The 21,689-nt window shown below is 35.9% G+C and overlaps 5 protein-coding genes across 6 annotated transcripts; 4 read left to right on the top strand and 1 right to left on the bottom strand.

Moving 5' to 3' along the window:
* The first annotated feature begins 605 nt into the window (after nt 1-605).
* Nucleotides 606-4,985, top strand: LOC108194164 (LRR receptor-like serine/threonine-protein kinase FEI 1). Its single transcript, XM_064082287.1, has 13 exons — nt 606-875; nt 974-1,109; nt 1,216-1,288; nt 1,375-1,445; nt 1,563-1,634; nt 1,758-1,829; nt 1,927-1,998; nt 2,660-2,766; nt 2,902-3,075; nt 3,143-3,475; nt 3,914-4,165; nt 4,332-4,465; nt 4,595-4,985. The coding sequence occupies exons 1-13, from the start codon at nt 779-781 to the stop codon at nt 4,817-4,819; spliced, it is 1,818 nt and encodes a 605-aa protein (XP_063938357.1). The 5' UTR covers nt 606-778; the 3' UTR covers nt 4,820-4,985.
* An 82-nt stretch (nt 4,986-5,067) lies between these two features.
* LOC108194165 ((+)-cis,trans-nepetalactol synthase NEPS2-like) lies at nt 5,068-6,189 on the top strand. The gene has a single exon (XM_017361075.2). The coding sequence runs from the start codon at nt 5,218-5,220 to the stop codon at nt 6,007-6,009; it is 792 nt and encodes a 263-aa protein (XP_017216564.1). The 5' UTR covers nt 5,068-5,217; the 3' UTR covers nt 6,010-6,189.
* Nucleotides 6,190-6,321: 132 nt separating this feature from the next.
* Nucleotides 6,322-7,492, top strand: LOC135148060 ((+)-cis,trans-nepetalactol synthase NEPS1-like). Its single transcript, XM_064082288.1, has one exon. It carries the CDS (start codon nt 6,531-6,533, stop codon nt 7,317-7,319), a length of 789 nt encoding a protein of 262 aa, XP_063938358.1. The 5' UTR covers nt 6,322-6,530; the 3' UTR covers nt 7,320-7,492.
* A 1,526-nt stretch (nt 7,493-9,018) lies between these two features.
* Nucleotides 9,019-11,493, top strand: LOC108195021 (uncharacterized). Its single transcript, XM_017361959.2, has 4 exons — nt 9,019-9,538; nt 10,306-10,453; nt 10,544-10,650; nt 11,158-11,493. Exons 1-4 carry the CDS (start codon nt 9,125-9,127, stop codon nt 11,197-11,199), a joined length of 711 nt encoding a protein of 236 aa, XP_017217448.2. The 5' UTR covers nt 9,019-9,124; the 3' UTR covers nt 11,200-11,493.
* A 320-nt stretch (nt 11,494-11,813) lies between these two features.
* Nucleotides 11,814-19,727, bottom strand: LOC108196690 (alpha-1,3-mannosyl-glycoprotein 2-beta-N-acetylglucosaminyltransferase). Of its 2 annotated transcripts, none has more exons than XM_064081107.1 (19): nt 19,440-19,727; nt 18,345-18,395; nt 17,744-17,848; nt 16,941-17,003; nt 16,791-16,825; nt 16,615-16,691; nt 16,477-16,522; nt 16,323-16,385; nt 15,843-15,909; nt 15,649-15,717; nt 15,393-15,462; nt 15,207-15,268; nt 14,275-14,364; nt 14,080-14,174; nt 13,301-13,363; nt 13,168-13,206; nt 12,901-13,071; nt 12,386-12,512; nt 11,814-12,261 (listed from the first exon to the last, which is right to left on the bottom strand). In XM_064081107.1, the coding sequence occupies exons 1-18, from the start codon at nt 19,498-19,500 to the stop codon at nt 12,393-12,395; spliced, it is 1,347 nt and encodes a 448-aa protein (XP_063937177.1). In that variant the 5' UTR covers nt 19,501-19,727; the 3' UTR covers nt 11,814-12,261; nt 12,386-12,392. The 2 variants fall into 2 exon arrangements, with proteins under 2 accessions (XP_063937177.1, XP_063937178.1); XM_064081108.1 differs by having other exon boundaries at nt 17,744-17,831; nt 19,440-19,724.
* Nucleotides 19,728-21,689: the final 1,962 nt, after the last annotated feature.

Raw genomic sequence — 21,689 nt, 5'->3', positions numbered from 1 at the left:
TCTGTAATATTCTTTGATTTATCTGCTCTGTCACTATAAAATGACTTGTCACTTAAATTTTCGTTGTGTTTTGTAATGATGTAATCTACTTCATTTACAAACAACTGTATAACTGATTTTTATTCAAAATTAACAGTTTTAAAATATATATATATATGAAAATGTCGAGATATTTAATTATAATTTAAAAACATGATGATATGTAATTAAAAATTTAAAAATTTGGCAGTCCTCTGTTGATGGCATTCAAAAATTGATGATTTTTTTAATTTTATAAAATAATAAATTTTGTGAGATTATTTAGTATATATTTTCTAATTTTTGAAATCCCTTCGTAAAATTTTTTAAAATTTATATTTAAATCCTAGTTCATAATTTTATGACATTTTATCTTAAATCTGCTATCCTCTGTATAAAATTATAATAAAACTATAATCAATAAAATCAAAATAATATTGTTATGATCTTGTACAAGTCAAATTATTTAGAGTGCGAGTCACCCACTCACCTGGGTGAGCACAAGTGTTTTGAAATTATTCCATGCACAACTTTCTATATTCAAAAATCATAATACTACTCCTCCACGCTTACACCAACCCAACTAAATATTTTTCTGACAAATCATCAGAAAACCCCACCTCCCTCTCCTCATTCTGCTTCACTTTGTTTACTTCACTTTCTACTTTCTAAAAAAAAAAACACTGCAACTAAACCTCTGTTTCAATGAAACCCTAATTAGCTAGCCAAGAATCAAGAAACCCCTCTTTGTCTCAAGAATATGAGAAAACTTGACATGGGCACTTTGATTTTTGCAGTTTCAGCTCTTTTGCAAGCAGCCCTTTTCAGCATTTGCTCTCTTGCTCTTAGTCAAGATGGTACTTTTAGATCATTAATGATGAAAAAGATGAAAATGTTATGCATTTTGAATATGTGTTATAAATGTTTATTTAGTGGCTTTTTATGTTGTTTGCAGGTGTTACATTGCTGGATTTGAAAATTAGTTTGAATGATAGCAAGAGTTTTCTTAGTGACTGGAATGATGGTGATGAAACTCCATGCCAATGGACTGGTATTTCTTGCAATGCAGATGACCAAACAGTTAGCTCAATGTATGTACTTAAATAAAGAATCATTTATAAAGTTTTTGGGCTTTTTTTTGGTAATGTGGAATGATGTTGTTAATCTAAATCTTGAATGTTCTTTGGGTTTATGTAGAAACTTGCCTTATATGCAGCTTGGAGGGTTTATATCTCCAATTATTGGTAAACTAAGAAGACTCGAGAGGCTGTAAGTGAATTTAATTATGTCGAAAATCTCCCAAGTTTGATTGACTGTGAATGTTTTTGATAATTTATATTGTTTATTTTTGTCTGGGCACTTCACCAGAACAGCTTACATGGTGTTATTCCAAAGGAAATCGCCAATTGTTTTGAACTCAGAGCCCTGTAAGTAACATGAGAGGTGTCTTTTCTGAGAGTTTTAATGACTTAAAGATGACTTAATATTCTGGTTATGCATTTCGATACAGATTGGTTGACCATTTTCTTTATATCCACAATTAGGTACTTGAGAGCTAATTATCTTCAGGGTGAAATACCACCAAATATAGGGGACCTGCCATCTCTCAATATATTGTAAGATGCCTCTTTGATCATATGATACCTCTTAAATTTGGCATTTTCAGAGTTATTTAAATTGAGTTTGTTAGAGATATTATCCTCTTACTTTGACATTTCATTGTTATAATATGCATGTAGAGACCTATCAAGCAATTCGATTACCGGTTCTATACCAGCCTCGCTTGGTCGTCTAAAAAGGCTACATTATATGTAGGTTCTTGTGCAATCCTTTTATAGTCATTCAGATATCTAAGCTTTAATGACTGCTTCCTCACATAATTGCATATCATAATCTTTCTACTTTAAGGAACTTATCAGCAAACTTCTTTTCGGGTGAAATTCCAGATGTTGGAGTGCTTAGCAAGTTCAGAAACAATTCGTAAGTGATACTGTCATACTATTAATACTTGAGACCTTCATAATTATTCTCTTTTATTTGTCGCCCATGGTGGATGCTAATTCCCATTTATAAAATTGGAACTGTTTGTCATTGATGATCAATGACTTTCATTTTGGTTTTGAGCTTTTGAATATTATATGTATGCTAGTAGTACACTGGTAATCAATATTTTTACCCAGTTTCATCAAATTAAAGGTCCATATACCATATACAATCCATCCTAAAAAATAATTTATAGTTAATAGCATGCAAAAAAAAAGTCCAGATCTTGAGAGATCAATTCCTGTAACTTCAGTATTTCCAATCGGCAAACATAGAAAAACTCTTCTTGAAGAAATTGCAATTCTTGTGTCAATTGAAGTTACAAAGAAGGCAGTTTATTTTTAAGAGCTGAGGGGACCTTTGGTTCTAGTTAGCATACTGATTACGAAGTCTTGCAGCTGGAAACATAAAAGTAACACATGTATTCTGAATTTAATGTGAAAGGAAAAGTATATTTCATCTGAATCAATAGGCTTATTATATTAGTTCAAATCTCAGTTCCTAGTTCTCACATTTAAGGCTCAATAACTAATTCCTTTGTCATACTCAAATTTTGTTAATTTGAGCTCACTCTGAAGGATGCATTCCTTATCCCTAGGTTTATTGGTAATTTAGATCTCTGCGGTCGGCAGATAAACAAGCCATGTAAAACTTCATTGGGGTTCCCTGCAGTGTTGCCACATGCTGAAAGTGATGAAGTTGCTGGTAAGTTGATCATCAACATCATTGAAAGTCAATGAGAAGTTCCCTTTTTTTATTCATGTATACAATTGCTTGTAAACTTGACGTCCATTTTCACCAATCTCTAGCATTATGCTTTACTCTAATGGCCATACGCAGTCCCTACCAAGAAATCTTCTCATTACGTGAAAGGAGCTTTGATTGGAGTTATGTCCACACTGACAATAGCACTTCTTGTGCTCATTGTTTTCTTATGGGTTTGGTTTCGGTCCAAGAAAGAGAGGGCTACCAAAAGATACAAGGAAGTTAAAAAACAATCTTCCATGGAAACAGGTAAGTTACACTCATAAATGTGTAAATCACCCACCTTTCCTTCCACTAAGCGTTTATGTTTTATCAGGCACCAAGCTTAAAACATTCCATGGTGATCTTCCATATACCTCAAGTGAGATTATAGAAAAACTTGAATGCCTTACAGAGGAAGATGTTGTAGGAACTGGAGGTTTTGGTACTGTTTATCGGATGGTAATGAATGATTGTGCAACATTTGCTGTAAAGAGGATTGATAGGAGTCGTGAAGGCTGTGATGAGGTATTTGAAATGGAGCTGGAGATATTGGGCAGCGTGAAGCACATTAATTTGGTCAATCTTAGAGGTTACTGTAGGCTCCCTAATGCAAAGCTTCTTATCTATGACTACTTGGCCTTGGGAAGCTTGGATGACTTTTTGCATGGTATGATTCTTCATCTATACTTATGTAATTTCTCCTTAAGACATTGTATAAGGTAAGGATTACTTACATGGAATACGGGTAGTTAATGTTCCCTCTACGCTCTTGGCAATCAACAACTTCAGAATGTTCTGTTCTAGTGCAAAATTACTCACATACACATCAGTCATCTATATGTTATGTGAACGTTTATTTAATAAAAAACCTTTGAGAATTTTGGTGTCTTATCTTATTCTAGCCCTATCAAAAGATCCCAAATAGAGGGCATATATCAAGCTCTTCTTTTCTAAAATGCTCTGGATCATATGGATATGTTAACCTGAATTTATGATATTTATTCTCATCATTGTTTTGTATACATCACAGTAACGTGATTGTTACTGATACAGATTAAAATCGTTCTGTTTTGGTAATTTTCTCTGATGGTACTTTCTCCTTCAGAACATTGGGAAGACCAATCAATGAATTGGAACGCTCGCTTGAGAGTAGCTCTCGGATCTGCTCGAGGTTTGGCATACTTACACCATGATTGCTATCCGAGAATCATCCATCGTGATATAAAATCTAGCAACATACTCCTTGATGAAAACCTAGAACCCCATGTGTCAGACTTTGGGCTTGCCAAGCTTTTGGTCGACGAGGATGCTCATGTCACAACAGTTGTTGCTGGCACTTTTGGCTATATGGCCCCAGGTATGCACAATGTCTTACTTTCACTTGAGCCATTAGCATACTGTGGCACCAACAATCACATGTCACTCATAACGCACTGTAAAATTGCCAACTTGACTAGGGATAAACACCCGCTATCACTGGTACAATGTTAACGTGATTTTCTTGTATCTGCTGTTGTGTATAGAGTATCTACAGAGTGGAATGGCCACGGAGAAGTCTGATGTATATAGCTTTGGAGTTCTTCTATTAGAGCTTATAACTGGAAAGAGGCCCACTGATCCTGCCTTCGTAAAACATGGTTTGAATGTTGTTGGTTGGGTATGTTCTCCACATCCTAAGATTCACTTCCTTTTGGTAGTACTACAGATAAAGCAGCAAGATATAATATCAGTGGTTCTGATCTTTTTACACACACCTGAGATTTACATATGATATGTTTTGTGACAGATGAATACGCTGGTGCGTGAGAATCGAATGGCAGAAATGGTAGACAAAAGATGCAAGGACACAGACTTAGAAACTGTGGAAGCAATCCTAGAAATAGCTGCAAGGTGCACTGATGCAAACCCAGATGAACGGCCGCAGATGCAACAGGTGCTCCAGTTCCTAGAGCAAGAGGTCATGTCACCTTGCCCAAGTGATTTTTATGATTCTCATTCCGACTATGCCTGATTTCCATATCAACCATATATTATTGTTGCATAACGAATGTTGAATATGCATCTAATCTCCCTTTTCGTCCTCACTGTGGCTACTAAGCTTTGGCGACCTGTACTGTATAATGTATATACAGCTTTAAGAGATCAATGTGCTCGTCGCTTTGCACCATTTATATTTAGTTACTATCACTGTTGTTTTGTATATATGTAGTAGCCTAGTTATTTATGCAGCACCAAAATTAAATATTTCTTATACAGTTTTCCGTTTAGATTATGTTTCTCCAGGTTGATGCTTAGGCCTGCAATTTCCTTGCGTCTTGTTTGACCTTTAATTGATTCTTAAAATTTGCCGTCCTCGACAAATTAGTATAAACGCACTCCCTGTGAATGTTTAGGCACTAATAGCAGAAAATGAACTCCCCTGCATTATGCAATAGTAAGAAATTAGAAGGCAAAGTAGTGATAATTACTGGCGGAGCTAGTGGCATTGGTGAAGCCACAGCTCGCCACTTTGCAGATCACGGTGCACAAGTTGTGGTGATTGCTGACATTCAAGAAGAAAAGGGTCTCGAAGTTGCTTCATCAATCGGTTCTCGTTGCACCTTCATCAAGTGCAATGTAACTGACGAGCAGCAAGTCAGATCTTTGGTGGAGTCAACTGTTAAGACTCATGGCAAGCTGGACATCATGTTCAGCAACGCCGGCGTCCTCAGGATGAGTGGCAGTGAACAGAACATCCTGGACTTCGATCTCGAAGCATCTGATAATCTCTTTGCTGTTAATATCCGGGGGATGATTGCTTGTGTAAAGCACGCAGGGCGTGCCATGGTGGAATGTGGTGTCAAGGGGAGCATAGTCTGTACATCAAGCGTGGCAGCTAGCACGGATGCTACAATATCCATAGACTACGTTCTGTCGAAGCAAGCAGTGGTGGGGTTAGTGCGGTGTGCAAGTAGAGGGCTGGGTAAGCATGGTATAAGGGTAAATTGTGTATCACCTGCAGCGGTGGGAACACCGATGATGTGCGACTGGATGCAGACTAATGAAGAAGGCGTCGAGAAGGCCTTTGAGTCGTCGTGTTATCTAAAAGGAGGAGCGCTTAAGTCGAGAAATGTGGCTGATGCGGTGTTGTTTCTTGCGTCTGAGGACTCTCAGTTTGTCACCGGACATAACTTGGTTGTGGATGCTGGTTTCAGGCCTTAGATGAGATTGCCTCGTTTATTTTTAATGTTATTGATTGTTTATTTTTAACTCTAGGGATGGTCATAGAAATCGAGAATCAGAACTAATCGGTTGATCCGCCGATTCAGGATTTATTTGTCATCGGTAAAATGATTTCTAAGGATTAGTCGGAGATTTTTCAATAAATCGAGATTTTAAGAACACTGATGTCAGGTGATACACACCATCATGTTTGTACTTTTTAGCACACCATCTTGTACTTTTCAGTGCATTTTTTTTATACCCGAGGAGTCGTATAGAAGTTACTCATAAGTGAAAAGTGATAACATCCGAAGACTGGCTACTCCAACGTAGCGCCAAAACTAAAGATGCTGCATATAGAAAGAGTGTTTAGATTGTGTGTTCTATAGTTAACAGGTTGATGCTTGGGCCTGCAGTTTTGTCACCCTTTGTTTAACCTCGAAATATTTTATAAGAGCTGCCGTCCAGAAGGGATCATATAAAAGCAACTGCCCTGCATGTCTCTATATGGGTAGCAGAAAATGAATTCCTCTATTTTAGGCAATAAGAAATTGGAAGGCAAAGTGGTGATCATCACTGGCGGAGCCAGTGGCATTGGTGAAGCCACGGCTCGCCACTTTGCAGACCACGGTGCACAAGCTGTGGTGATCGCAGACCTACAAGAAGAAAAGGGTCTTGAAGTGGCCTTTTCAATCGGCTACTGCTGCACGTTCATCAAGTGCGATGTCACTGACGAGCAGCAGGTTACATCTTTGGTGGACTCAACTGTTAAGGCTCATGGCAAGCTAGACATCATGTTTAGCAACGCTGGAGTCCTCAGTATGAGCAGCAGTGAACAAAGCATCCTGGAGTTTGATCTCGAGGCATCTGACAAACTCTTTGCTGTCAATGTACGTGGGATGATCGCTTGTGTGAAGCACGCTGCGCGTGCAATGGTGGAATGTGGTGTTAAGGGGAGCATAGTGTGTACATCAAGTGCAGTGGCCAATACAGATGCTGCAAGGCCTATAGACTACGTGTTGTCGAAGCAAGCAGTGGTTGGGCTGGTGAGGTGCGCCAGTAGAGGCCTGGGAGAGCATGGGATAAGGGTGAATTGTGTATCGCCTGGGCCAATAGGAACGCCACTGATGTGCAACTGGATGCACACGAATGCAGAAGGAATCGAGAAGGCGTTCGAGTCGATGAATTTCTTGAAAGGGGGAGTGCTTAAGTTAAGAAATGTGGCTGATGCAGTTCTGTTTCTTGCTTGCGAGGATTCTCAGTTTGTCACTGGACATAACTTGGTTGTAGATGCTGGTTTCAGGCCTTGAATGAGTCGATTTTAAGTGCATTTGCTTGTGTCACATAGTTTTATATGCTTAGTTTAAGCTGAGTGTATGAAATTTCTGATTTCATTTTCTAAGAAAGAATTTGTATGAAATTCTGGTGCATAGTTGTTTTGGGGCAACTAGTCTTTTTCTTATATGGACAGAAATTCCCCTGAGTTAAGTCTTTTTTAGAGTATGATTCTTTAAGGTTGAGAGGGTAGGATGCAAATAAATGCAAGGGAAATATACCTGCAAGGGAAAATTAATCAAGTTTTTGATATTCGGAATCACAAAGATACAGCACAATTTATTTAGCTAAATTTGAATTTATTAATCTTTATCCAGTTAAATTTTAAAACTAAAACACGATAAAATTCAAATTCGAATACAAATTGAATGTATCCCATCAGCTACGGGATAGAGTTAGGGATGACATTTATGATAATGGATTGGGTTCGTGTTAGGTCATTTTAGTCCATCTTGTTTTGGGTCATTCTGAGCTCGATTCTTTTATTATCCGATCAACCCAAAATCCAAAATGCTTAAACTTTAATTAAAACTAATTATTTTTATTATATAACAATATATATATAATAATTTAGTGAGATCTTAAGTGGATAAATTTGTTCAAATAATATATAAATATATATAATTTATCTAATATAAATTTATATATTATACATAAAATATTACATAAAAAATATTCCAATTCGGGAATAATGCGTTAGTCCGAACACGATCCGAATTTTTATAATAAAAAAATACGGGACCTGAAATATAAAATCTCAATAATAATTTATATTTTCTCGAGTCAGGTTGGTGTTTAATTATATATATTTGCGGTTTCCGGAATGTAGTTTTGAACTCATTTACACACTACACACTACTCATAAATTTGGATAAAGTCAAAGCGGAATAAAATAGAAAGCAAAGGACAAAAAGTAGGGACAGGACACGCAGTGGAGGTGAGCTGTGGAGATAAGCTGTGACGGCGGGCATCGGGTGGCTCTCCTCAATCATCAATCAACCAATGACCTTTCGACTCCTTCATCAGCCATCTTTATCCCCCACTTTATTTTTATTTTTAAAAAAACATATAAATCCTGGGCACTTTTTCTTAAAATTCATATATAATCTATCCAAATCCAACTAAATATTCCTGGTATATTCCCCTAAACATTACCTATTTTTTTTTTACTCATCATACTATCTCTACTTTCGATAACACATAAATTCGTATAATTTTTTGAAATTAAATTCGTACAATTTTGAACACATACTCTTAAACAATTCCGATACACTTTACTAGCAGCATATATCGATTTACCAAGAAATTATAAAAAAAAAACACTAAAAAATTCGAAAACAATTGTAGTTTCTAGCTGTCCTAGGCCTGTTTGAGCAAAAATTTTCTTCCTAATCCCTAGATCTACAAGTTAGAAACCACATATCGGGTCATTTATATATAGAAATTATAAGATAAATTTTGATTTATAAACCAAAATCCTAATTGATCTAGTAATTTATTTTCAAATTTCAAATTTAAATTTACAAAAAATATATACAATTACTTAAAACAATTTATACATTTTATTACTATATTAATAAAATAATACCAGATAAATATAAGCAACAAAAAAAATAATCCAAACACATGGATTGAACCTTTTTTAACTTAACCGGCCCCCTAATTGGCCGTCCCAACTTAAAATATACCTTTCCCTGTCTCTCGAGTTTCTTCTCCGCATAAACACAAACATATATATAGAACCAACACAACTCAAACACAAACCAGACAGTTTCAAGAAATGGGAACGCAGCTGCACATGCATTCTCACGCTACACTCCCATTTTCACCGCTCAATAAAACCCTCATTTCTTCCCCACCACTTTCTTTTTTCAGCCAAAGACTGCAGCATAACAGAGCCTTTGGTCTTGCTAAAAATGTTAATAGAGATTTTAAGAGAAGAAGGGATGTGGGTATTGTGGTAGCTTCATCGTCAAGTAATGTGGCGTTGTGGGAGAGCTGGAAGCCGGAGAAGGGCGCGAAATCTCCGTCGCTGAGCGATGTGGTGTGGCCTTGTGCTGGTGCGTTTGCGGCCATGGCGGCGTTGGCTAAAATTGATCAGGTTTTGGCGAGTAAAGGGCTTTTTATTACTATTGCTCCTTTGGGGGCGGTTTGTGCTGTTCTTTTTGCCACTCCTTCTTCGCCTGGCGCTCGGGTACTAATTTTTTTTCTATAATAATCGCGACGATGGTTTTTGTGAATTGTGATCATTTGTGCTCTTAGATTAATTGGGTATGTGTTTGTTCATTAAGTCGGAGGACTTAGGAAGGGTCTGGTTCATGGTTAATGAGTTCAGTTAACGGAGATGGGAATCTTAAGCCATGTTTGATGTTTGGATCATCAATTTTGTGATACCCAATCCCATTTGGAGTATAAATTATTCCTCACACTCTCTTAGGAGACCTATTCCCATATCCTTCATTCTCATTCCTGAAATGCTCTCCTAATTTGATTATATTATTTGACGGAAAATGTTACTTGGACAATTCTCCGCGGTCTTTTTGTCAAAGTAGATGGATCTTTAACATTAAGGCGAACGCTATAGAATACCCTTTAACCGTCTTAAATCTCTTGTTTTCGCTTGCATTCGCTTTATCGATCTCGTCTAGAAGTAATGGTCTAATGGAGGAGATATGTTCGGTAAAGTTTTGATTCCTGAATAGGGGTAATGAAGGATGCTCCAGACAGTCTTTAATTATTGTCATATGTGGTTAAAACCCAAGATGAATGAGCCGTGCCTTTCCGCCTGTTTGTTTAAACTTTAAGTCGCGGGCTTAAAGTGGTTTTCGACTCTAACTTGGTAAATTGTTAATTGCTCCTGAAATGAACTTGCAAGCAGCTTAAAATGTAGAAACAGAATGTTAACACATGCTATCTTCCTTACTTTGATGTTACCTGAACTAACATCGCGTAATTTTGCAGAAATACAATATGTTTATGGCTCAAATTGGTTGTGCAGCTATCGGAGTCTTGGCATTTTCAGTATTTGGTCCCGGCTGGCTAGCTAGGAGCGCTGGCCTTGCTGCAGCTATCGCTTTTATGATTCTCACAGGCGCGGTACATCCACCAGGTGCACATTTTTCAATCCAATTTGATTTGTTACCTATCATTTAAATCCTCATTTTAAGCCTTATTATAATTCGAAATCTGAATATTCCAGCTGCAAGCTTGCCAATATTATTTATCGATGTTGCGAAGATGCAGCAATTGAATTTCTGGTATGCATTGTTCCCTGGTGCTGCCGGATGCATTCTCCTCTGTTTAATAGTAAGTTCGTAATAATCTCCCGCAGTCTCGCATTCGTCTACCGATTATTGCTTGCCATTCTTACCCGTGGTAAGGAATCAAATTCATGAGTAGAAGAATATAATGTCATGTATGAAGAGATCGAATTTATGGCATGAGTTGGACTGGGGGCGATCTAGCAGGGGATTTCTCGGGACACCAACCAATACTTTTAGATAATGCCTCTATATTTTCAATTTTATGAGGACACTTCTATAATTGGACGGGCACCTAGCCACAGGAACAACTCAACTCCTTCCGAGATCTAGCTCGTGTTTGGGAAATTCAATCAAATATTTACATAAAAAAGAATTAAAAAAAATGATAGTCTTTCCTACATACGAGGATCACATATTCACATGCACTGAGCTGTAGTTATTCCACCATTCTGTCAACCTTTTGTTTTTTGAACCTTCAAGTTAGGTTTCATGTTCTACACTTAGAATCTTATAAATGCATGACTAAATAATCCCTATTATTTGTTTGCAGCAAGAAGTGGTGATGTATCTGAAGAACAACTTCAAATTTTAAGACTGGGTGTATGCATCACTGCATGTGGCCTCTGGTATTATACTGTCTCAAGCCATGTTCCATTGAAAGGCCGTAAATTATGGTGTCTTACTCATCCTCCGCAGACAACTACCCACTATCGCTGCAGTAATAGCATTATACCAGCGGTTTATTATTAGTATATAATATATAGGCAAGTACTTTTAAAAGGGTTTATTCTTTTGCATAATTCACATGCAAATACAAAATTCAGATGATTTCCTAGAAATTTCCGATATGAAAGCATCAATTTATCGGTCTCCGAATTTGAAAGCATCACTTTATCAATTATTTTAAAAATAAAATAAAAAATCTTCTTACACGTATTATTGAGACAGAGTTGCCTTTCAAAAATAAATTATTGAGACAGAGTTGTACTTTACTCTAAAATTTAATAACCAAGTTACTCAAAGTTCAGAGAGCAACTAAATGTTTAAGCTGATACTACTTTGAAATAAACGCATACCCTGTTTTACCAAGACTTCTCTGAAAGTACAAACCATATATCGGAATTTCATATCCATAAATCATTAAACATTCTGGTATGCCTAATGCTGGATGTTGTCATCGGAGGACGCATCCTGTTCCACAGTTACTGAAATAATTAAAAAATGAAGTATAACTTCCTGCGAGACAAGGTTCTGTGTTTTTCACTTTACTACCATCAGAAAGTTACAATATAAATTAATACACTTACTGTTGTCAAATGCTAAGAAAATGTATAGTTTACATGTTCCTTATAAACTGACCTCATCAAGGGACAAAACTGTATACCTCTACTTGCTATTATGTTCATTATAAAAAACTCATTTTGACACATACCATCCGAGGATCTGCCCCGAACAATCCCGTGTTTCCTAGGATGATTCTAGAACAACTATCATAATCATCACTGTCAGATTCACCCATATGTTCACAACAGTTATGCTTGCACTCCTGGTCTGAATTGGGAACTATTGTTGCTTGAAGCCGTAAAAGAAGAGAATGGCAAAACAAACCTTTGGCTCCATCAGATTACAAAGCACCTTCAATCACTGGATATTCCTGAATTAACAAAGTAGAGTATGACAAATAAGGAATGAAACAAAATCTTTCTTAAATAAAGAAATTACTAGAAAAAGATAACAATAGAGTTAGAACTTAACATATACGGTAAACATTCACTAACCCCATTACTATAAATCATTTTCGACCCCGAGTTGTTGAAGGGAACTAGGAGCAACTAGAAATACTCGTCGTGGGGTTTGGTACCGAAAAGTTACGATCCCTTTATATGCTGCCCTTGGTATGCCATCCTTGAGAAAATTGTGAATTTCAGGGAAAGAGATGCACAGAAAAGTATGAGATGAGAGCAAGTAATAACAGATCTACATGCATGTGTACAAAGAGGGAGTGGAAGAAGATATTTCATGGAAATTAACATTCATTATGTTACATACTTCCTGAGTGTCTTACAGAAAGCATTTGACACTAGGATAGATTGTGAAAATAGACCGAAGAACAAAATACTGCCTATAAATGCATTAATATTTACATACGCGTCTATTAAGAATATAGCAAAAATATTGGAACACATATTCTCAAGAAATACACAGTTTTAGTACCAATCATATAAGAAAATTTTGTGTCAAACTGTTCATGCACAAGAGATGTACTATTAAAATCTAGTGATGTATATAATACCTTCCATTCTTCAAAAATGCCAAACTTAGCTGCTATGCGTTCAAAATCTTCTTGGTCTCGGTACTGAATCCTCACATCACCATCTATGTTATACGCTTCAAGAACAGGATCAGCTCCCCTGACAGGCTTTGCACTTTTTACCAGGTCACCAAAGTGCTGGACGTAGTTGTCCTAATATATGTAGATAAATTAGCTGATAACACGCTTATGCTGATGACTGATGATCTCTATATAAAACTGGTAGGAGTTTCTACATCAGATGTATACCTCAATAAGGTAGCTCAAATTCATCGACTTCCAATCAACCTATTGCAGCAGAAATATGATTTGTTTTGTGTTTTTAATTGCAATGGAAATGCTGGGCCATAAAGATAGAAGAAGTTAGAGTAGTTTTCCATACCTGGACATCATTCAGCTTGATGGGCCTAAGATATCTATTGAAAAACTGACCCAAGCTTGAACCCTGCAAGTAACTGAATATATAAGTATCCAAAAAGAGTATGCTGTATGCACAAGAAAATATAGTCATAAGCAAAAGATGTAGTCCTCATAAATGACCAGGACCATTTTGCTGTCAAGAACTTACGCCCCTGCATAAGAATAAAACAGTATGCAACTCCTGGCTGACTATGCAAAACTACATGTCACCTTTGCGTGTATAACTGTGGGTGCATGCACATTTCAGGAGTATGTACATGTCTGATATCTATCTATCTACTTATCTATCTATACATACATACATACATACATACATACATACATACATACATACATATATATATATATGTATAGAGAGAGAGAGAGAGAGAGAGAGAGAGAGAGAGAGAGAGACGGGCTTATTTAAATTATGCAGTCACAAAATTAATTAGAGTATAAGAAGATATATTACAAAATGATACACACAAAATGACCTTGAGTAAGTTATAGGAAGCAGAGCGCTGCATTGCAATGTAACAAAATGTGCAACGAATACTGACTTTCCCGTTACCATGTATGAATTGACAGTTGGGTGAAAATATTCTACACACAGAGTTTACAGTTGATGAAAATTGTAATATATTTGTGAAGTATGTTTGTTCAAGAAACAAAAACCAACTTAAAAGAGATGAGCAGCTGATAGATATATGTTGTAGTGTAAGAGCAGAAGTAATCCTTGAAAGTTGACTTGGGTATACATACATGCTCACCGAAGTTGTATGTTCTGCACACTTCTGGGCGAATAAATTGCCGTCCTTTATGATTCTCTTTCAGTCTCAACCAATCATCCCAATAAGTATAAATGTGTTAAAGATTGCTTGAGGAACAATTGGGAAATTATAAAGACACATTTGATAAATTATAATTACTGAAAATATAATAATGGAAAAGGATATGCCTTTGGCCACTTCGGAGATAGTTCATCCCATGTTGATTTTGTAAGCATCCATCCAAGACCAGGAAAAAAATCTGAGCGGTAAAGTGTATCTGCAAATTTTATTTTAGAACATACCCACAAGTTCAGGAAGCTCATAGGATGCAGACAAACCATTCAACAAGGATTACATAGAGAAAGCTCTTGAAATTAAACAGGTATACCCTAAAATTTGTTCATAATTCTCTATTCCTTGAACATGCCCCCAAACAAACACAACAGATCATTGAGGTGATTGCATGCACTTATAAATTGACTAGAAACCAAGTCTGAAATATATTTAGCTTACGTTCCCATCAATTTTAACCAAGTAATTATAAATTTTGCTTTATTGGACTACCAGAAGTATTAGTTTCCGCAGAACATGGCATAGAGGCCAATATTGAGGGTAGACACTCCAAACTTGCAAGAATATAGATTTTATGAATGTAAAGCAGCTTGGAACGTTTTAGGCCTTGTAAATATCAGGAGTTGTGAGACAATGTGGAAAAGATCTCAACAAAATTCCAACACAATGTTGAATCTTTTGCCTGTAGATGACACATGAGTGATTTAGGAAACAGGTGTGCTCTGGTAGTGCTAAGAGATGTTTCCCATATTCAGCGGGAACCAGTTTGCCAAATATCAAGGCCTACTAAATAAGGAGATCGGAATACAAACAAAATCAAAGAATAAAAATCTTGCCTAAAAACAATTTAAAATGATCTATGGAGAGTGAACATCCATATCCATGATACAGTTTGTAATTTGAACATCAATCATCAAGATCCAGGAATTAATATTGCTAGTGATTATAAGAGTGAATTGCAAATGGTTGTTGCATCATGCTAGGCACCTAGCTTAATTTAATTTAGTTATCTCACTAAACTGAACACCAATAGATAGGAAGACTTACAAGGGTCATGCACAAACTGCTTTTGTCCATTGTCATTCCATGAGGATATAGCTAAGAGGGATCTAACAAGGTTTTCAAAGCAAACAGAGTACATAATCGCATCAGAGTCGGTAAAACTTTGTAATTAACTCACATATAAATACGACTCCAATGAGTTGTAATATTAATTTTGCAAGAAGAGCTTACTTATCACTATCAAGGAGTGCTGCTCCAGCTTCAAAATAATCGAAAAAATCCGGAGCAATTTCCATATCATCTGTGCATCATGCCAAATATATTAACATATCCTTGGTAGTTGATATATATTTAAGTATAGGGGGGAGGGGAGGTGACAATCGCTCTTCTAGCACTAGGAGCACCTTTGCCACTGCTTGGGCACTTAACTTTCAAATACCAGAAGAAAAATAAAATTGTAATTAATAACAACGTAGACCATCAACACCTTCAAGTATAATAACCCGGCTAAAATTGTGCTCAATAAACAATTTATCCAATGCCCACTTGTAATGACCTATAAAAAAAGAGCAGTGGCTTAATGAGAACAGCTTGAAATATATTTCATTCCACGATAGTAGATATACACAAGTGTGTGTGTGTGTGTGTGTGCGTGTGGAGGGGGGGGGGGGGAGAATTTACGTGCAATCTTGTAGTATGCTATTATTTCTCCAGGACGCTCAGTACGCACACGTTCAAAATCCAGGTGCTGCAACAAATATGTAATTTTAGATGCCTACCACATCAACCAAGCATAACAAAAAATATGACAAGTATCATCTCAAGAAGATCAGCATGATTAGAATTTTAAACCTAGTCCCGTGTTCTCCAAAGGCGAGTCTTTCCACACATATACAATTATTATTGGATCCCTAGCACTATAGCCTACTGGATACCCCTCGCCCTTGGTAACAAGAGGTCGAAAGTTCAAGTCTTGATGGGGACAGATGTGATTGTACATATGTGAGCATTGAGCAAAAGCACTCAAATTTCTTGTCACTGACCTTACCCAAAAACGTTTACTATTTATATTGGATCGTTATAATTCAGACAAAAAGGTAATAGTAGAATCATTATAATTAATACAGCTCGGTAGTATTAGAATAGGAAGTAGGAACATACCTGCATATAGGTCAACTGGTGATAACTTAAAGCCAGATTTTTAACGTCAGAATTGGTTCCATCCTTGAATAGAAAACAAAGGAAACACAATTTAGCTGCCACGAGTCACTACTATACAGCCTAATTACTGTTCCACATATCTTTAAATGAGTACCTGGGATACAAAAAGAGGATACTTTGATGCAACAGGCTCTTGGTATCTAAGAAAGTTTAAACATTGTGCACCAGTAAGTCAGCTAAACTTTTATACAGCTCGAATTAAAGCTTGATACAGATATCATTAAAGCAATACTTCAGAATAGATTTTATAGTCCTCTCCAAATAATCAGCGCGATTACATGCCATAACCACAACTGCTGCAACTGGAACCTAATAAATCAGAGTTGAAGATAAAAATGTGTAAGATGACAGCATGGGCATGAAGCGATCAAAAGTAGGCAACTATAATGGTTCGTCAAATATCTCAACCTGCACTTTACTTATCATCTGCTTGACCCCTTTACCTGCAAAATAAGGAGCTATCAACTTCACATGCATGGGCACATTTAGAGATAGATATGAGTGCTTTTTTCAGAGAAGCTGAGATAGCAAGAAGACATCGCATTACAGATTCCTTACTCTCTAAATGCTGCACAAGAGCACTCAACTGTCTGCACTTCTCGTCTTGATGTTTCTTTTGTTCTGAAATTGCAAGGTTCCGGTGTGAATAGCAATGGAAGATAATTATTAATGTTTACCAAGAATTGGAAGAAACAAAGGCTTCTTAAAGTAAGTATTCAAATATGGGGCGTTCTTGTCAGCTGAAACTTTCAATACTGAGAGCAAAGCAATAAAGGGATGTAATGAATCAATTTATTGTTAGTTAATTCCAAATGATACCCAAGCAGTTGGTTGAATGAAGCACACATGCAGCATATAAACCATGTTAAGGCACACCACGAAACCAGCAATCCACAGAGTATAATGTCGATCACAAGCCTAGAATCCTCCTATATAAATTTTGTGAGTGGAGTGCCCTTCATGACCAACAATTACAGTGTCTAACCACTTTCAAATTAAATCCTGGATCACCTTAGCGCTGGCATGTTATCTGTGGATTATCCACAAACATTCATATTATTTATTGATTTTCATTTGTCCTGCATCAATCCCCCTAGTCAAACATGTCCTTATTGTTTATGATATCATTCTGTCAGTTAAAGCAAGATGGTACGTCATGAACAACACTAAACCCTTCTATCATGCAAAATTCTATTGCAATCTAATTTTTTTTTGGCAGATATGTAACCAGTAAGTACTCCAGGGTCTTCCACAAGTTCATAAATGAATAGCTAAAATTCCTTAAGAGATCACTGTTACTAGAGTTACCACTTCTAATATACATTCAAGAAAAAGAAAATTGGTTGACAAATCTAACACACCTTGTAGGAAGACAATTTCTCCTTTTTGCGCACTTATCTGATCAATCAGTAACCTCGTCTGGCTTGCACAGTGGCTTTCAGCTTCAACCTGTTCAATAACAAGTGCTAAAGGAACATGTAATAATGGTGAAAATTTGCTTACAAATATATTCAACTGAAGTTACTAAACTGTCAATATTGAAGCAACAGAAAAAAGCTTGTAAACGGAATAAACCAACGTTGTTAATTAGATACAGTCCTTCAAAACTTTGCACTTTATATTTTAAGTTTCATTAAAACTTCCTAAAAGAAGGTCCTTTCCAACAAGCAACAACCATTTAAAATATAAATGTGATACACTATGAAGAGTGACAACATAACTATATTCCAGATAACACATTCAGAAACAGTATAAGATAACACAGCTTGACACGTAACAATGGAGCAACATGACACCTCTTAGCAGATCAGAGCATATGATATTCATATTATCATATAGTGTGTTACTCCAAATTCATACATAATTATACATACTAACAATTACGGATTAACGAAGTACTAGAAAATGATACAACTTATGGATAAAATGTTGAGACGAATAGAAATGAAAAGGTCAACATACCGCTGCAGCAATTTGCTCTGCATAATGAGATTGTGTGGCAAAAAGACGCATCTGAGAAAGAAAAAAAATGAAGAATCACTATCGAAAGTAAAGCTGATTAGCATTGCATCTTTATAAAGTTTAGGTGACACTTACAGAACGAAGTTGTAGAACAACCGAAAGAGCTAATACATTAATACAACATATGATGTCAAGTATATTTCCTAACGCAGGATAGAATTACAACTTCATCACATTCAAAACAAACTAAAGTTATCTAATCAATTATTTAATTCATTTCTCCCTCGAGTTTTATACTAAAAAAATACTGCACCCAAGCATATTTTTCCGCCAATTAGAGTTTACTAAATATTTTTACTAAGATGTCGAATACATTTACTACTGCCGAATAGCATTCTTAAACTTGATTCCATTCAAAACAAACTAAAGTTACCTAATCAATCAATTAATCCATTTCTGCCTCGAATTTTCTTCTAAAAAAACACTACACCTAAGCACATTTTTCCGCCAATTGAAGCTCACAAGTTTATATATACTAAGATGCCAAGTATATTTACTGCTGCCAAATAGATTTCATAACTTGATTCCATTTAAAACAAACTAAAGTTATCTAATCAATTATATAATTCATTCCTCCCACGAATTTTCTACTAAAAAAACACTACACCTGAGCATATTTTTCTGCCAATTGAAGCTTACCGATATATATTAACTAAGATGTCAAGTACATCTACTACTGCCAAACAGAAGTCATAACTTGATTCCATCCAAACACACTAAACCTAATCTAATCAGGTTATTTAATTTACTCCTCCCTCGCATTTCCTACGAAAAAACACTACACCTAATCTCATTTTTCCGCCAATCGAAGGTCGGAAATATATTCACTAAGATATTAAGCATATTCACCAACACTGAATATAATTCGTAACTTCGATCACAATCAAAACAAACAAAAGCTACCTAATCGATTATTTAATCTAATGATAAATTTTCGACAATTGAAGCTTTACTAATATAGATTACGAGAACACAATAACAAAATACACACAGATAAACATATATATACAAGAAAATGTGAGTATAGGAGCTTGCCTGGATGTAAAAGAAGGCGAGAGCGGCGACGATGAGTAAGTATCGATAATCGCAGCTCCATTTCGCCATTCGATTCAATTCGAGGCTAAAATCTCGATCTCAATCTCGATCGGAGATCAAAATTACGATCATTCAAAAGCTATTAGGTTTAGTAGTGTTGAGTGAGAGCGATGCGATTCGGTCAGTCAAGTCAACTGAGTGTGGTGCGGTGTGGACCTTCCGCCACGATCGAATTCAACACGCGTGTTCTGTCTGCGTATCTGCGGGGGAATTTTAATTGGGCTTAAAGTGTCAATTGGGCCCGAGCTATCGCAGATTTGCAGCCGTGAACTCAACTGATGAGCTTCAGGCTCGGTGTGAGGTAGAGATGCACAAAAGATCTGTTCGGGCCAGATTCAGACCGGGCCAAAAAAATCCGGATTTTTTTCAAACCAGATCGGGCCGGGCTTTTTTAAAAATCGGGCCGGGCCGGGCCGGGCTTTTCCAAAAATACTAGGCCCGGTTTAGTTATAAAAAGCCCGGATTTTTCAAAAATCCGGATTTTATCCGGGTTTTTTTGAAAATATTAGGCCTGTTTTAGGCCCTCGGGCCGGGCCGGGCCAGACCGGGTTTTTTTCGGATTGGATTTTTCAGATTTTTTTCCAGATCGGATCAGATCGGATTTCAGATTTCGGATTTTTTGAACATCTCTAGTGTGAGGTGTAAGTAAAAGATTTCGTTTTTTAATCCATACCTTGATCGGTTGATTCCCATCTAAATTTAAAACAGTTGGATTAGGATTTGATTATTTATTTATTTTTTTTGAAAAAAGGATTTGATAATTTTTAATATTTATGTTGTGTTCAGCTCGAAAATGGAAATACAGTGAAATAGAAATAATAAAATTTAAAAACGTATTAAAAATAGGAAAAGTGTTGAAAAAATTGAGTGAACGTATGATATAATGTACTCGGGTGGATGTTCCGAGAACTGACGAGGTTTGAACCCATGACTCTTTGACCAACGAACCCCGTTTCACTAGAACAACTCTCTCTATATTTTTAAAAATAAAGAATTAGTACTTTTTATATTACTAAGACCTTATTTATTTAGTACATCTTCTGTCCAATTAATTTCTATACAGTTTTTATTTTGAGATGTTCTTTCATTTCGATAAATTTCAAAAATAGTAAATTTTAATAATATAAAATATTATTACAATCACTACTTTCTTCTACTATTTCTATTTCATAATAATATAAACACTATTGCACCCAATATTTTTCGTGCACTATCTCAAAACTATTATTACATATAAATAGGTCTTATTACTTTACCCATTTTTCTTATCTTTCTCCATTAAATTATATTTTTTTTCTTAACCCCGTGTAACGGCACATATGTATATAAACTGTTAGGGCGGTAGGAGTAGAAAATAAATTGTTTTTGAAAATATTTTCTTTAAAAATCATTTATCATGAAAATCCGAGTATATTTTCAGTTGATCGGTATCATAAAATAAATTATAAATTATGATATATTATTACTATTATTACATCTCCATGATAGAAGTTAAATATAGAGATGCCGGTCACACTCATCAGACAAATTCAAAGCAATTAAAGAAAAAAAGAGAGAGAGGTTTCTTTAAAATGAATGGAGGCCAGGCAAAGGCATATCAAATTATCAACCCAATCACTAAAGCTACAATACTAGTATTATACTACTAGCTAGTCTACTAAAGAAAAGTGCATTCGTTTGTAGATTAACATAGACATTCAACAACATATTCTTACTCTTATTGGTTCTAAATATAATATTACTATAAATTTCCACCAGGTAAAAGAATGATGAGTAGTAAATATGTATACTTTTAGAATAGAGTCCGATGCCTTTTCCAAAAGATTCATACTCGTGTCATCGTGTGCAAAAAAACCCTCATTTTGTTAGCTAATTGCGTCTTATTAACTTGATGGGAAAGAAAAGCTCAATATGTTTGATTTTATTTGACGGAAGTTAGATTTGAGTGTTGAATCTTGATACTTGCTTTTAGCGGTGCAATTAGACAAAAAATATTGTTTCTCCGCATTGATCACATCAGTGACGGCCGAGGGCCGAGTATATTATGGGAAAAAAAATGACTTAAAGTGAAGAATTGAATTATAAAGGAAAAGTTGGGTTAAACTTATAAGTTATCAAAAGTGTTTGTATACTCATGACTTATTTTGTTATAATGAGTTCCAAATCCCAAAAAAATTAGGTTTCCTAGCT

This window comes from Daucus carota, chromosome 7 (genome assembly GCF_001625215.2).
Source record: "Daucus carota subsp. sativus chromosome 7, DH1 v3.0, whole genome shotgun sequence".
Lineage (NCBI taxonomy): Eukaryota > Viridiplantae > Streptophyta > Magnoliopsida > Apiales > Apiaceae > Daucus > Daucus carota.
The sequence above is the reverse complement of the archived record's forward strand: the minus strand, read 5'-3'. Positions and strand labels throughout refer to the sequence as shown.

Coding starts and splice junctions, on each gene's coding strand:
- LOC108194164 (XM_064082287.1), top strand. CDS start 779: ATGAGAAAACTTGACATGGGCACTTTGATTTTTGCAGTTTCAGCTCTT. Junction 1,289..1,374: donor TAAGAAGACTCGAGAGGCTG/TAAGTGAATTTA, acceptor ATTTTTGTCTGG/GCACTTCACCAGAACAGCTT. Junction 2,767..2,901: donor TGAAAGTGATGAAGTTGCTG/GTAAGTTGATCA, acceptor GGCCATACGCAG/TCCCTACCAAGAAATCTTCT.
- LOC108194165 (XM_017361075.2), top strand. CDS start 5,218: ATGAACTCCCCTGCATTATGCAATAGTAAGAAATTAGAAGGCAAAGTA.
- LOC135148060 (XM_064082288.1), top strand. CDS start 6,531: ATGAATTCCTCTATTTTAGGCAATAAGAAATTGGAAGGCAAAGTGGTG.
- LOC108195021 (XM_017361959.2), top strand. CDS start 9,125: ATGGGAACGCAGCTGCACATGCATTCTCACGCTACACTCCCATTTTCA. Junction 9,539..10,305: donor CTTCTTCGCCTGGCGCTCGG/GTACTAATTTTT, acceptor GTAATTTTGCAG/AAATACAATATGTTTATGGC. Junction 10,651..11,157: donor GCATTCTCCTCTGTTTAATA/GTAAGTTCGTAA, acceptor ATTTGTTTGCAG/CAAGAAGTGGTGATGTATCT.
- LOC108196690 (XM_064081107.1), bottom strand. CDS start 19,500: ATGGAGCTGCGATTATCGATACTTACTCATCGTCGCCGCTCTCGCCTT. Junction 13,207..13,300: donor TCAAGCTGAATGATGTCCAG/GTATGGAAAACT, acceptor CTGCTGCAATAG/GTTGATTGGAAGTCGATGAA. Junction 13,072..13,167: donor ATTTGAGCTACCTTATTGAG/GTATACATCTGA, acceptor TACATATATTAG/GACAACTACGTCCAGCACTT.